Here is a 16,764-nt window from a genome sequence, read left to right on the forward strand (position 1 = left end):
TAAAAAATGTACAGACACTTGTGGAAACACACAAGCCCATACATGTGGGCAAATACCCATGCAAACACACCTGCCAGAGAGGGTTTCTTTGTTCAGGGAAAAGCTGGAAGTATTTGTGTGCGAGCTGCAGGGGTGGGAGTGTGTGGAGTTTCAGGTTTGTCCACGACCGAAGAAAGGAGGCCAGGTGGACGAATGTGTAAAGACCCAATCGATCGTTTCCGTAGTTAGACAGGTGGGTCATGAATATACTGATCTGCGGAGGAGAAACAAAAACAGAGTAGGGGGTGAGGAGGGAAAAGGAATGGAGGGAAATACACACTTATTGTATTGTGCAAAACTGTGATAAAGTCAGAATCTCATTTCCCAAGTTCCAATGTATGTGAAAAACTGACGCAGTGCAGTAAATCTAATTACTGTTGTTGTGACTGCAGTGGAAAGCAAACAGACAGTGTGTGATAGTTTTAAAGTCCCTAACAGAGCAGCTGTCCAATCAATATCAATATTTCCTATCACTTTGCAAAGTGATACACTCACTTTGGTTATGTAAGATTATACATTAACTTTCAGAGCCCAAGATAAACTGAAATATTCACCACTCTGAACAGATAAAGTTGAGGAGGCAGAACAATACTCCTCATAGCCACTGGGTGATGGGAGAGATGCAGCTACACACACACACACACACACACACACCGGAGAGTGTTTCAGAGTGTGTTCACGACGGTTAATGTGTGTGTGTGAGAATAGGAGATACGGAGAAGGAGTGAAGGGGCGAAAGTGTGTTGGTCCAGGCTATCTGTCCATGCCTCAGTGCTTTTATAGGCTGATCAAAGAGACAAGCTAAGATAGCTGCTCCAGACAAATGCACACACACACTCACACACACACACACACACACACACACACACACACACACACACACACACACACACACACACACACACACACAAACAGACATACATGCACATATGCACATGCTTCTTTTGTGATTGGAGGAAGCTTGGGAACATGGAGTGTCTGGATGAAACGGTAACATCAGCCATTAAGATATGAATTATTTGGTGAATGTGAGCATGTGCGAGTCTATATGCGCATTCATGATTGTGTGTATATTTGGGAGAATGTGAACACAGACACACGCAGTGAATTTCCTGTTTACAGAGGACTGTCGGTGCTCCTCTTTAGCGCTGAAGGTTGCCGTAGATACAAAGCGACACAGTGTCGAGGTTTGATGGATCAGCGTCCGGCCGACCTGGAAAGCTGTTCAGAATACTGATCGCCTCCGAATACTGATGGGAAGAATGTGTATGTGTGTGTGTGTGTGTGTGTGTGTGTGTGTGTGTCTCTGTGTGTGAGACACTGTGGGAGGGAGAAAGAGGAACAGACACGTGTGTGGCTACTTGTGTTTGTCTTTGTGACAAAGAAGGCAACAGAGAAAGAAGAGAGAGGGTGATTTTTTTATGTGTTTGTGTATTTGTATATGCCAGCGCAATTGTATGCATCTGCCACCGCCTTCTTATCTTTTGCTCAGTCTAAGAAAACCAGCAGTGCACCATCCAGCCTTGCCTGCTTCATATCAATCTAACTGATGTTGGAGCAACAGCGAGGAACCACTGTCAAGGCATCACCGAGCACTCAGCCAGGAACAACAGAAATACACGCCCGTAAAAACTGTTTACTTGCACTTCCTGTCCGATGAATCGTAATGTCAAAACCTCAAAACCTCCCTCTTTGAAGCATGAATGGAGAACTTGAAGCACAAAGTGTCAGAGTGTCAAATTAAATTCGAGAGTGTCTCACCATAAACTTGCATTCACATTTGGGATTGAGGAGGAATATTCCCCCGAATGCAGACAAATCTGCCTTGAATAAATACGATGCTATAAACACTGTTGAAGTCTCCCACATCTCTCCTTTTGTGTTGTTTTGTGTTTTTTCCTGAAAGCAGCCAAGGTGATCAGAAAGTGATTTATGTTCCCTTCAAACCACTCAGTACCCTATGATGTCTGACTCAGGCGGAGAGGAGACAGGGTGCAGTGTATATATGTGTGCGGTGTATTTGCAAGTGTGTGTGCATGAAAGACAGAGAGTGAGAGAGAGGGGGAGAGAGAATCTGAGTGTTACTGAACATGGAAACATTCATTACGGAGGTTAAGCACTAGGTTCCAAATTAAACAAAGGCAGAGAGAGAAGATGATTTGTGTTTATAATTTGAGAAATGCAGAAAAAAAAGAAAAAAGCACAGAGATGGGGTTTAAATAGGGAAAGACAGAGAGAGTAACCTTGGCAGGTGAGTCTGAATTAAAAAACAAAAAAACAAAACAGCCACTTGAGAGAGTATTAATCTCCCGACACTGTGCAAGCCCTAAAACCTTTTGGTGGAAGGACTCACTGTGGCTAAGAATTCAATTTACTGAACAATATAAACCTTTTCTCAGCATCTAGTGCCACGTCTCATTTCCTGAATACTGGATCGCTTTGCGTCCCTTATGTGCCTTTAATAAAGAATACCACGCTAATAATTTAACACCAGAGTCGGGCTCAAATCATACTTGGAACTGGACTGGAAAAGAAATGTGGAAAGAAGAGAAATAAACCCAACCCCGCAGCCTCCCTCTTTTAATGTTTGTCCTTTGTCTTTTCCTTTCATTGCTCCCATGCAGCTTAATTCCTCATCTCTCGACCTTTTAATGTCTTGCTCTCATTCTCTCGTCTGCTTCAAAAAGTCACTTCGGGGATTTTTTTTTTCTCCTCTCTCCCATCTCATGCTGACCTAGATGCGCTGATGAAGCATGTCAGCCCAACGTGGAGTGATGTTCTTCAAAATCCATATACACATGAACACACAGTCACACAAACACTCATGTACGCACACAGATGTCTTGGAAGATTAAGAAAACATAAGTCATGTATTTGAGTTTGTGACATGTTCCAATCCTCTCTAACATGATTGCATTTTTGAAGAAATTACTTGTTTCACTGGTATTTGGTTGAGGATGGATTTCTTTCCACTTTTTGTCCCTATCTATCTATCTATACTGCAAAAGATTAATCTATACTGCAAAAAAATGATGTTTTTATCGGACACGGAGTATGAAGAATCATATTTTCTGATATCAAATTGAAATTATTGCTTTGTTATTTTATACTTCTTTCAGTACATTCAATTGTAGCAGTATCTTTGCCGTTGTGGAATGAAAAAAGGTCAAACATTTTCTCAGAAGGTCTGTGTGACTGGAAGCTTAGACAATAAACTGGAGCTGCGTCCATACATGCTAATTCTGAGCAGGTTTTGGGTATGTGGTGTGCTCACCTTGGAAAAGTCACTAGATCAAGTATACTCAAACCAGATAATACAGCTGGAAATGACAACTAATTGTGGATGGTGGTGAAACAGCTACAGATACTATCTATCTATCTATGTACCTATAGCCCTCTTTCTTCTACCACTCTCTCACTCCCTGTCTATCCTGCCTTCTCTGCTGCTTTCTCTCGATGTGTAGCTGTAGCAGCCTGTTTCCCATTACAGATCACTTAGTTCCACATACTTTTCACCTTGATTGAATCGTTATTGCTACTGAAAAGAAGCCTACACCCCCCTCCTGATTTCATTCTCCCTCCTACCTCCCACCTTCATCGTGTTCTCCCCCCTTTTCACTCTTGCAGTGGCTCTCTTTTTTCTTTCTCTCTCACAGTCCATCTCGCTGTTTCTGTCTCATCAGTGGATAATTGAAAGCTGAACGTCAATACAGCAAATGATTTCGATTCAATTTATTTTGCCTGCACCGGCAGCATCTACCAGCCTGTTACTTTCTGCCATCTTTCACTTCCTAACGCTCACTTTGTAATTTCTACTCCTGTTTGGATTGTAGCTTATTGTGTGTGTGTGTGTGTGTGTGTGTGTGTGTGTGTGTGTGTGTGTGTGTGTGTGTGTGTGTGTGTGTGTGTGTGTGTGTGTGTGTGTATATGTGACTGAGAGTGGGTGTGTTTGTTGAGAGCCTCTATGTGTTGATGAGCTGCTAGAGCCTTCAGTAGCAATCAGCAGGATTTTTTACAGAGTAAGGGAAAGAAGGAGCGGAAATGAGACAAAAAGATGTGTGGAAATATTCACACGTGTGAGCAAAGTCAGCATGGACAGGTTAAAAATTAGAAAAAAGACAGAGGGAAAAAAAGATGGAGAGAGACAGAGGGCCACCAGAGCCCTGGACAGGAGAGGAAGGGTGAGGGATGTGAGGGTGCACACTGGGTAAAACAGAGGGCTAGGAAGGAGGGAGATTCTGCTGATATTTGGTGTTTGGCTAATAAGCTTAGTGGCAGAGCTACGCACTAAATGTCAACCCTGATATATGTCTACAGCTCTGCTTATGTCAGCTGGACAGACATTTATACAAACATACACATGCACACACACACAGATACTCGGATGCTGACACACAAACATATGCACTGGTGTGTGTTTGTGTGTATCTCTCTGTGCAGGTCTGTATGTGCATCACTTCCTCTCTGTATGTGTCTGGATTCTCAAGTGACACAAGATGCCGTGACCTGAAAATTAAATCTCAATCTGTCTGCCACCTTCTCACCCAGCCCCCCCCCCCACCACCATCTCTCTGGCCATTTATTGGGAAATGACTTGTGCCCTATTGGCTGTTTGCAGAGTCTAGGTCGTCCAATCGATTATCGAGCCTTGTCCGCTCCGAGACGGGGATTTCAATGATTGCTGATGCAGCCCAGAGTGATGCAAAAGTATCCAAACGCACATAGACAGAGGGACACATTCATGCACACACATGCAGTTCATGCACATGCATTACACACACATCCAGTATGTTGGTTTTTGTCAGTGGTAAACTGTCACCACAGGGATTTAAAGTCTTTGAATAAGAAGTGACAATGTTACCAATGTGCAGATCATCAAACAATAGGAAATCCCCAGGGGACTGAAGCAGTGAGCTACAGAACACTATTGATTATAAACACAAAGTGCACACAATAATGAAAACCTGTGCATCCCCAAAAGGAAGCATAACAGGCAGAAGCGAAAATGAATTACCCTTCTGTATTAATGTGTGGGAATGTGTGTCATGGCAGATAGCTCTCATTTAGTGTTTAAATTGCTTTTATGTTTAATAGGTCTCTTCATTAAGAGACAGAACAAGAGGAGAGCTTCATCTTTTATTATACTGATTAAGAAAGGGATGGAGAGAGAAAGAAGTACAAAAGATAGCAGAAACAGAGGGAAAAAATGTAATTAGTCTCTTTCTCGCTTTCAAGAAGAATTAGAAAACCTTATGTAATATATATGACTCTCTGTCTGTGTGTGTGTGTGTGTGTGTTTGTGTGTGTGTGTGTGTGTGTGTGTGTGTGTGTGTCTGTGTGTGTGTGTCTGTGTGTGTGTGTGTGTGTGTGTGTGTGTCTATGTGTGATTCTTGTGTACCTATCCAACAGTGGGACGGTGAGCAAACAGGGGACATTTTGGAGGTCCACTGCTGGTCATGCCTTAAATCATGCTGTAATTAAGTCTAAAACTAGCCAAGAGTTTACCTGCAGGTGTTTGAGAATTAAAGTTCATACACAGCCCTGCCTCTATAGGGTGAAGCAGGGATTTTAATGACTCATTTACACGTGCTGTTTTTTCACACTCCTCCATAGTGTGAATGGTTTACTATACTACTATACTATTTTTGGTTTTCTTTTTGTTGAAAAAAATAAAATAAATTAAATTTATATATATATATACATCATAAAAAGAAAAACAATGAGGATAGAGTTAGAAAAAAGGGTCAGATTAAGATAAAGATTGTTTTTACATTTGACTTTTATTTGCTAGAGCCTTTAAATGTCTCCTTAAACATGGGCTGGACTGCTTGGAAGTTCTGTTTTTATGAGGCTCAGTGAATTTTGTTCTTAGAGCAAAGGCTCTAAGAAACACAGTTCATAAGTGTCAGACCAAATGGTTCAGGGTGTTAGAGGACTATTTTGAAATTTTGAGGCTTTGGGTTCAACATTCTGGTAACTTACTGAATTTTGATGGCCGACTTGTAAAGGACGGACACAAAGGGTCTAAGAAGTTCAAATGGTGCTGAGCAACAGGATCGAGGAGTCAGAGGCCTACTGAGGTAAATGTTTGAGGTCAAGGGTTCAGTTATTGAAAACCTCACTAAATTTAGAAATTTTGAAGATCAGACACACATACACACACCCACTTGTGCCTCCATACCTAAATACCTAACCCCAACCTGAACCCTAAAACCGAGTCTTAACCCTCAAACAAACCTTTAAAGGTTTTTCAGAAAGTGAGGACCAGCCAAAATGTCCACACCTTCCCAAAATATCCTGACTCTGTAAAGTCTATGACTCAAAGACAGATGTACAAGTACGCACACGCACACATACATATTAAATTATCTGTAGAAATATTTCTGGCACTACTTACCACCTCGGGAACACAGCTAAATCACAACAAAAATGCATTGATGACAATGTGATAACTTGAAAATTGGATGACATTTTGATGGGGGATGATATGCGAGGTACATTATTGTCAAAACGTCAGATTTTTCAACGTAAATGAGATGAACACCACACAAAGAGAACAGACTGCTTCTACCAAAGCCCAGATAACAGTTAGGAAACTAAGCATTAATATTATTATTACAAAGCAATGTTTTTCCACAATATTTCTTTCAGTTTTGTTATAACTTTTCAATGAATTTAAGTTTATGTTAATTTATGTTCTGCGACAATGCTTTTTATTCTCCAGTGATTTTTCCTTGGGCAGAATTTGGGCCGTGTTTATACATCTCCAGACACATAAATGAAAAACGTCTTGACAGAATTTTTAGGAACATCAGGCAAATGTAGAATAAATGAGGTAGGGTTGTTTTGAGTTTATGGAGCAGGAATGTTTACTATGGAGGCGCTCAGTCCAGCCATCTTCTATGTCCTTTCAGGTGATTTAAGGAACCAAAAGGCCTGTGTGGACGCTGTGATTATTTGCACAGGAAAAGTTTTAAAGGGGGAGGTGGGTTAAAGTACATTTAAAAGAGCAAGCTCATGCTTTTAGTTCTATTCAAACTGGCCATGTCAGTCATTTTTACAGACTGCATGCTTCCAGGCCTGTAAAGATTCTGGCAACATTTACCTCCTTTTAAATCTCCAGTAGAAAAAATAATTTGGGGTTTTAGTGCCCTATTGCAAATGAAGCCCTTGGCATTTCCTTTTTATAAGGCGGTTCTGGAAGACTTTACTTCTGTTATCTTCAACCCAAAGCTCAAATATAAAACTACTGGTCATCCTAAACCGTATGTATGTGTGTTCAGCTTCAGTCCCGCTGGCTTGTGCTGCTTACGCTAACTGCTTCAGAGATTTAATTGCAAATGCCTCATAATTATTAGTCCCTATCACTATTCATTCAATGGAGTATATTCAAAGTAGGACTGTGACTAGGACTTTCACATGCACAGGTGACTACTCGTCTGGTACAATGTCCCCACTGACTCCTAGTATTCACTTAGTGTAACAATTCCTAAGAAGACATTCAGCCCCAAAAATCACTCCACCCATTAAACAGGAAAAGGTAAATTATGCTCCCTCTAATTTTTTACTCCATACCAACCACCTAGTTATTTGCCTATTGTTAGAAAACCATTGTTGCAGCTAAGGGAAATATAAAAACACTTCATTCTTTGTGGATCAGAGGACCTTTTTGTGCTACCTAATGCAAGGAAGTTGAGAACAGCAAAATTAAGCAATTATGAGAGTTATTTTGAACTTAATATAAACTGATTCCTATTTCGTTATATCAACTGTCAGTTGAGAGTAATGCAACAAGCATATATTGTATTTCTATGCAAATGTCTCATATTATTATCATTTTAAAACAGTAAAAACGTTGTGCTCAAAGAAAGAAATGCTGACAGGCAGGTACAGAGAAGAAAAAGATGGAATGAAAGAAAAAAAAACATCCAAATAAATAAGAGAAAATAGAATGGAAGACAAAGTAAACACACAAAGAAAGAGGAACACAAAGAAAGTAGCAAAGAAAGAATGAATCAAAGAAACAAATGAAAGAAACAAAAGAATGATGTCAGGAAAAAAGGACAAATGAATGAAAGAAATAAAAGAGAATAACAAAAAGAAAGACAGACTGAGACAAAGCGGTGCAGAGAGAGAAGAAAGGGCTAGATTGGGTTGTTGTGCGAAGCTGCACTTGACTCTGTGATGTTCTCTGCGTTCTGACAGCTCCTCTAGTTCAGCTACTCCCCTACCTGACACTTCAACACAGCCTACTGCTGCTCCATGAGCATCTTTTGGTGTGTTTGTGCATGTGCATGTGTGTGGTGTGACTCAGAGAGATATTGTTTGGGGATAATTCCTGTGAATTTCTATGGCTAACTTTAACAGTTGGCTTGCATGCGCTTGTGAGCACGTGCACATGAATGAACATCTTAACTGCCGCCAAAACCTAATTTTGTTCCTTAATTCAACGCAGAATCGAGTTAGGCTGACGTGCGCAGCAGGGGTGCGATGGGGAGGGTGTGTGTGTGTGTGTGTGTGTGTGTGTGTGTGCGCGTGTGTGACAGCAACCCCCTGTGGTGAGACCTAATTTAAAGTGGAGAGATGAACACAGCTCCACAGTGAGAAGCAGCCCCTGACAGGAAAAGAGACAGACATGTACACACACACACACACACACACACACACACACACACACACACACACTCTCACACACACACACACACACACACACACACACACACACACACACACACACACACACACACTCACACACAAAGCAAACATGAAAAAGAATGAACCAGACAGAGAGGAAGTTACCTTCACAGAGGGATAGAGAGCGGGAAACCCAGTTGGTACAAAAATCCAAATAGAAAATAACCATCCTCCCTGTTTCTCACCCTGTCTATCCTTTGCATGTGTGAGAGTGTGTTTGATTGTGTATGCGGTATCTCTGACTCACTGGGTTGAGCAGCACAGTGAGAAACAGCTCTCCCCCATGGATGCTTTTGTCCAGTTCCTTAGGTCCGCCAGGGTATTCCTTATAGTAGATGGTGTGAGTAAACAAGCCACACGTCTGACGAGGCAGCACCTACACACACACACACACACACATACACATAGAGACATGTGCCAAAAGGGAGTTGTTAATATCTTTCATATCTTCAGTTTACACAGTAAATGCAAATGAACAAATAGCTTATGATAACAGTCAACGAAGCAGAGTATGATCAGCATGTACTAATTTCTAAGACAAAAAAAATTTCAAAATCTGTTGTTCTCAAAGACCCGTAACTTATTTTGTATTGGAATCCTATGGCATTTTTATCAGATTTCACTCAAACCCCTCTGGAGCCACAAAAGGCTTTATACAACTATTTCCACATATTCATTAGCATTCCCAAAGACCTGTAGACAGACTTTAATATGTAAAATCAGTGGAGTTTCCCTTGAAGTGGCATATGAAATGGTGCCACCATGATGCCACCATGGTGCAAAGATATTAGATTAAAATGGAAACTAAAGCAGCTGGTCCCGTTTTTTACAGTCCTGATCACTCACCTATTTCAAGGCCAAAGTACAAACAACAAAGACTTAAAATAACAGAAATAATTTAGCTAGCAGCATAAAAGATGACAGATGTATGGAGGAAATGTACAGATATCGAGTCAAGCTTTTCTACACAGCAGTTTCTAAACATGAGAAGTAGGCATTAGAGCAGGGCAGGGCTATATTCTGAATGCGTCGTGTCAATTCTACAGATGGTACAAATGCCATTCTTGCAGAGTGTAAAAGGCCTTCTTCACAGCTGGCATTTTGACTTGTCATGGGATAAAAAGCACAGGTGTAATTAATATCATACATTAAATGACGGCTGTGTTCCATTTAGCGGTTCCAGTTCTAGGACTCTGTGTCTATTGTGCATCTCGACTCCCTGACACAGCTGACTGGGACACTTCCACAGAAAGTTCGCCGTCATTAAAATGTTATTAGTTCCACCTGTGCCTTTCCTGTAATGACAAGTCAACATGTCTACTGTGAAAAAGGCCTGTACGAGTACGAGACACACCATTTGCTGCCTCCAGTTTGCTTGAGCAATGCGTCCTGAAGCGCTGTCCAGCTGAGATTACGTCACTACAGCAGCGGAGACCCTATTTTCATGCAGGTGCATAGCACAACGCATTGATTTGCACTGGTGAAGTTAAATATTCCTGGGGCACTGTAAATGTTTTTTTTTTTTTTTTTCTCACCTACACCTGTTTGGTATTTCGGTGACTCACTGTTTACTGAAGCGGGACGAGCTGATAATGGATTACTTTTAATCCCACCTCGAACAGGTGCACTGTGCACCCTTGGCCATGAAAATACTAAAAGTACATCGCCACGCCTTTTGTGTGAGTTGCATAGTCTGTTCCTTGAGTGACCAGAGCGGGGTCCCAGATGTCAATTTCTCAGATTCTCTTTATCACTACTAAGTAAATCTAACATTGTAATGGTTGGAAAAGCAACAGCAACAACTGATTCAACAGCAGTGGCATTGTTTTTGGCTTTAATTCTAAGATCTAATGTTATGATTATCAGGGAGTCTTTATAGCTGTAGTATAGCATGTGCCAACCAAATCAAAAAGTCTTTGGGCCAATGCAAATATATATTTCAATTACTTTAAGCTTATACTTTAAAAAAAACTAAACTAATGCAACTTAAAAAATACAAACAAACATGAAAAACTAGCAGGGTGGCAGATCAAGTGTTTAATAGCTGATGAATTAATCACCTTTTCATTAGGTCATTAAATGAAGAGAGAAGAGAAGAGAAGAGACAGTCTTTATTGTGAACTCCTTGTGGAGCACTTCTCTGTGTGAAATAGAGAGTAAAGGCTAGAAGCGTAGATATTGGTTTATCTATAAAACACTGCAGACTCGTTCACACTCACACAGACGAGAGAGAGAGAGGGAGAGAGAGAGGCCACCAGAGCCACAGACACTCAGCACTATTTCACCAAACCAATTATCCACAGAGCTATAGCTCAAATTGATATACTGTAGAAACACACACACACACACACACACACACACACACACACACACACACACACACACACACACACACACACACACACATATATACACACACACACACACACACACACACACACACACACACACACACACACACACATATGCATGTTTGTGTGGGTACACACAGAAACACACACTCAAACAAACACACACACACAGACACATTTCCTTGTACACCTGTCCTTGTGGGGACCCGTCATTGAAATAATGCATTACTTAGCCCCTTACCCTAACATAATCTAGACCTAATATATTAAAAACAAAAAAAAAAACCAGTCTCTCTTTCTCAAACAGCCATTTAAACTTGTGGGGTCCAGCATTTTGGTCCGCACGAAGCTGTTGGACCCCACAAGTATAGTCTGCTTCAGTAAAACAAGCCCCCCCCACACACACATACACACACACGCACACACACACACACACACACACACACACACACGAACACACAGAGCACAATCCCATATCTCAGTCTGATTTGTTCTGATACTGTGGGTCCAGTGGGTGGCTCTCAATCTGCTGACAGAGACACACAAACACCAATTCTGCAGCCTTAAGACAACTTCCTGTCGTCCTCTGAGCAAACAAAGATGGAGCGAGAGGCAGAGGAGAAGGAGATTAATAGATTGAAATTACAGGAAAATTTGGAAGTGAAAAAATGTGAAAGGTAAAGGAAATAGGAAGGATGTGAATGATGTCCCAGAGTAACTTTACGAGAGGTCAGGAGGCTACATGAATTATCGGATTCTGAAAGCTCACCAGCCCATTTATGGAGAAGTGATTAATGTGATAAAACTCAAATTCAGCATGGACTGAGGTGCACATACATTTACACGCACAAACCCTCACACAAACTGCCTCTTGGAAAAATGTTCCGCCTCCATGAGCTAAGTTTTGAGTTTCTTTTTCTTTTTCTTAGCCACCCTTTGCTATTTAGTCAGTGCAGCATGCAATGTCTTGGAGCAAGAGATGAGCCTTTCTCTATTTTTCTGGGCTGCTTTCACATTGATTCTCAGTTTTAAATATTCAATAATGGTTACTAATACATATTTGTGTATTTCTACAGTTTTGTTAAGAGAATTTGACGGAACAATGTGACCTCAAGATCCATTTAGAAGCTGTTGTGTAGCTTTCAATCATATCACGTGATCTTTGTCAGCAGATGGCAATTGCTTATTTGCGATGGAATTGCAATTTCGAATTTCTGCTATTTCATTGTGAACACTTTGGGGACTTTTCGGCCATGTTGCCTTAAAAATTGAGTTTTAAAGTTCTTTATTCACCTTAGAAACAGCTGTTGATTAAAAAAATCTCACTTCAAGGTCCATTTATTGGCTGTTCTGGAACTTTTGATTATATCACGTGATATAATTTGCCTATGATGAGGATGAACATTACTTAAGTAATGACAAGAATGAACATTTTAATATCTACAGATCCAGGACAACTGAGCAAAGTCAATATCCTGATGAAAATCATGTGATACAATCAGAAGTTCCAGAGTAGCCTGCTGTCCCATAAATATATATTGTTTGAGGTTTAATTACAGAGGTGGGAGGTGGGTGGGAATGCAGCATATACTGGATGCATTCCAGTATATGCACACACAGCTCTGAGACGCCATGTCATCATAAAATTTGCCACAGAGAATTAAAAAACAGTCAACTGTTCTCAGCTTTATTTAAATATAATAAAATAAGTTACTTTTAATTTAAAAATTTAATTTCTATCAGTTTTTGCCTTGTTATTTTTTCTGCTTTCCGTCTTTCTTTGTGATATATCATGTTGTAAAGTGTTGAATATGTATTTTTGTCCATATTGTTATTTAATTCAGTGATTCACTGATGCTTCCCAGTATTGATCATGTATAATGTTACATTATAGCCTGTCAAACTGTCAGCTTGGCATTGTATTGAAAGGAAGCTGGATCAAGTGGCTGTCTTTATGACTCTGTGACAGGATGACAAGAAATAAAAGCAGGCTTCTGGGACTGATTAGGAAATTGACATAGCTGTCTGTGCAAATTGTTTGCTCAAGACCCAAATACTGCAGATCAACATGGACTGGTAATTTTGGTGTCAGATGTGATTGTTTCTTTTGTCAATAAGGGAGCAGTTGTGCACATTGACAAAGACCCTGACTGACAAGTGAATGAAGAAGAGGAGGAGGAGGACAGACAGACAGAGGGAGAGATGAAGACAAATTGCTTAGGTGAAATGGTGACAAAAGTTACATTCTATTGCTATCTCAAACAGTAACTGACGAATCATTTCTTGAAGCATTAAAGTGTAAAAATGCTCTCATTGCTAGATCCTTATTCTGTAATAAACATCTTGCACATATACAAATTTACAAATGCACACATGCATACACACAGAAAAGCTCACCCCCTCAGCCAAATTGGGAAGCCATTAAATATTGAATTAATATGGAGCTGAGCATGCAGTGGTGAGACGAGGTCAAAGAATTCATATCACACAAACACACACACACACACACACACACACACACACACACACACACACACACACACACACATCTGCGTGCACAAACACTGAGGTTACACACCATGCACAGCCTCATTGATTTTCTGTTTAGGGCCGCAAGAAACAATCAGCACACAATTTACTATTCAGAAAACACTTATTTGCACAAAGAGACAGCAGATAAAAAATGTTTTTCAAAGTAAGATAAAAGAACAGCGCAGTGAAGCAACATATCCAAACAGACTCTTGTGACTAAATAATTCTGCATTTATGCCGGCTTTGATTTTGTTCCTCTAACAATTTTTAATTCATTGTTTTAATTGCAGTCAGATGAATTAAACCAGTCATTTTTCCTCCTGGGGGCAAGGACACTGCATAACATGCTTTGAGTGCTTGTTTGATTCATGACCCTTGCATGATCAACCGTGTTATGTTAGGAAACACACAAGATAACTTCAAAAAAAACACTTGTGCTGTGGTATTTATCATGTTTACCTGACCAACCTGACTCACCTCTTTTTGTTAGATAACACACACCTCTGACCTCTGTCTGCCAGGCCAACATATTCTATAAAACGAGTCTACGTACAGCACTAACACTGACTTGTATCTAGGCATAACCACAACAAACAAATGTGGAACAACCAGCCTAATGGATAGCGCCTCTAGCGCTATGAAAGATGAAAATAGCAGGGGAAAACAGTAGGGAAACGGTGGGGAAAATATTAATAGATATTTGCCAGTAAAATGTATTTTAATTTTTGCATTCAGCTGAACAAAAAACATGTAATCCTCTATTGTGAAAATCAAAAAGATAGGCAGTTGTGAAGATGCTAATCAATTTTCATGTACAGTATGTCCAGAAACATATCAGTTGATCCAAGTACATTTTTGAGTGTGAATGTGGATGAGCACATTTGCATGTGTGTGCTTGGCTTTTCACAGACACGTCTCCTCACCATGATGTTGCTATGGATGAAGCCCTTGCGATAGCGGGCAGGCTTGAGGTGGGGGTACTCTTCGGTGCTGGTGACCCGGATGTTCCACACGCGCCTCCAAGCCTCGTACAGCTGCAGGTGTACCGGGTAGACACCTGAGTGGTGGGGGGCCACGGCGTAGCCCATGTCCACCGGGATGTTGTGCTCCTAGAGGGGGAGGACATACACAGACACATGCAGTACATGAGGGCTATATACATAAACATAAAAGTTATCGTACATTTACAACTCTGGCAAAGGACGTGATAGCACATAAATGCACAGAGCCCGATGGTCTGCCCTTGTAGGAGAAGCACGTGATTTGTGTTGTGTTTGTTATGATGCTGGCCTTCGGGTTGGAAATTCAAAAAATATATAGTTTGTGAGAGCAAGTGCATGAGTGTGAGTGAGAGGGTGGATGGTCGCTGGGTACATCCTGCAGACTGATGGTGTTGTCCTTGGCTCTGACACACACCTACACACACTGTCAAAGCTAAGCATCAGCGGCCAGGGGATGAGGGAGTGGCATATGTATGTGTGTGTACAATAGAGGTTAGGGCTCACACTTAATGATCACGTTCACCTTCAACAACATGAACCAACCCCCTCACTGCATTGTATCTGTGACACACACACACACACACACAGACACACACACACGCACGCACACACACACGCACACACACACACACACACACACACACACACACACACACACACACACACACACACACACACACACACACACACACACACACACACATACCAGCAAAGCACAGGAAAACCAAGCAGAGCATAGCGACAAAATCGCTCGACCTTGTGGACTTCAGATTAAAAAGGGCTCAGGTGTGCCCATCAAAATGAGTGCATCATCCCCAACAGGGATATTTCTCTTTGTTTGTTTTGTTTTAGAAAATGAGTACATGACAGTACCATTTGTAAAAGCATTCTTACTGTTTGTTGCGACAGAAGTGTGAATGATGCTTCATTAGTCAAATGTCATAGACCTGAAGGTGTCAAGCCCACATGGGGTTAGAAGATACTACTTACATTACCAACAGAGGCAACAGAAAACAAAAGGACAGCAAGCCAATATATGGCACTGTATACATATTTAAAACCAGTAATATTGGATAGAAACAACAAATTAAACATACAACTCTGTAATATGCTGGTAGTAAACATTTAACGACAACTGAGCTTTTAAAACATCTTGTCTGTAAACATGTACTGTAATCTATATTCATTGGTTATAACAAACAGATTAGGATGTCTGGCAGACATTTTCAGGAAAATGTTAACTTGAAAATCAGGATAAGATGGACACTAGACTATGAAATGCAATTCAAGTAAAACTATTTTCCCACTGCATTCTGGATTCAAACTGGTCCCTTAAAAATGTGTTCATATGCAGCTCATTTGCTATGGCAAAATACAGTGTGGTCCAAAAGTCTTAGACCACTTTCCCAATTAAGTCTATGGGAAAGTGGTCTCAGACTTTTGGACCCCACTGTATGTTCGGCAGGAAGTGTAATTTCTCCCCCCAATTTTTTTTTTTAATCAACATAATAGGGGCATGTTTATATCGAACCCATCTGCGAAACATGTAAACTGTAACACATTTTAAACAGAAACCTAACAAAATGTAAGATACAGGATGTGAATTCCCAGTCCCTGAGTTCACATGAACATCATGCCTGCAATCTGCTGTGGCAAAGAAATAACAATTACAGTTACAAAACAGCAACAGACGTCCTTGAAGAAAATGCAATCATGGGAAGCGAGCATGATTAAAAGTACACAAAAAAAGAAAGCAATGACAAAACAGACAGCTCCAAGAAATGTGTGCGCGTGTGTGTGTGCGCTCATCCAGCTCACCAAAGCGAACTCCTTGTTGAGGACCATCTGCTCCAGCAGTGAGGACTCATTGTGAAAGAGGTGAGGCTGCATGTGGCTCCACATGTGGGGGAACCACCAGAACTCATCCACATACTTCAACAGTAAATCGTCTCCCTCATCCTCCTCTGCTGTGCCTGCACGCACAAGGACACACATGTGCACAAGGACACAAGGACGAAGAAGGAAACATGTACAAACGTATGCTTCATGTAGATTCAGAGTATATCAAAAATGTTTGTCATGCACAGCTTCTCGCTGGCGGAAGGTTTGAGTATATCATCAAGCAACTGGGTTATCTTTAGGTCGTG

General features: G+C 40.9%; 1 protein-coding gene across 2 annotated transcripts in view; it reads right to left on the reverse strand.

The window, feature by feature from the left end:
- The window catches only part of ndst3 (N-deacetylase/N-sulfotransferase (heparan glucosaminyl) 3), a 39,408-nt gene that overhangs the window by 10,973 nt on the left and 11,671 nt on the right, over positions 1 to 16,764 (reverse strand). For both annotated transcript variants that reach the window (XM_040146158.1, XM_040146159.1), the window contains exons 3-6: positions 16,436 to 16,590; positions 14,540 to 14,725; positions 8,981 to 9,109; positions 71 to 253 (exon numbers count right to left, since the gene is read on the reverse strand). In XM_040146158.1, coding sequence (XP_040002092.1) covers positions 71 to 253; positions 8,981 to 9,109; positions 14,540 to 14,725; positions 16,436 to 16,590 — 653 coding nt within the window. The remainder of the gene's footprint in view (positions 1 to 70; positions 254 to 8,980; positions 9,110 to 14,539; positions 14,726 to 16,435; positions 16,591 to 16,764) is intronic.

The sequence above is a fragment of the Xiphias gladius genome, chromosome 15, assembly GCF_016859285.1.
Source record: "Xiphias gladius isolate SHS-SW01 ecotype Sanya breed wild chromosome 15, ASM1685928v1, whole genome shotgun sequence".
Classification (NCBI taxonomy): domain Eukaryota; kingdom Metazoa; phylum Chordata; class Actinopteri; order Istiophoriformes; family Xiphiidae; genus Xiphias; species Xiphias gladius.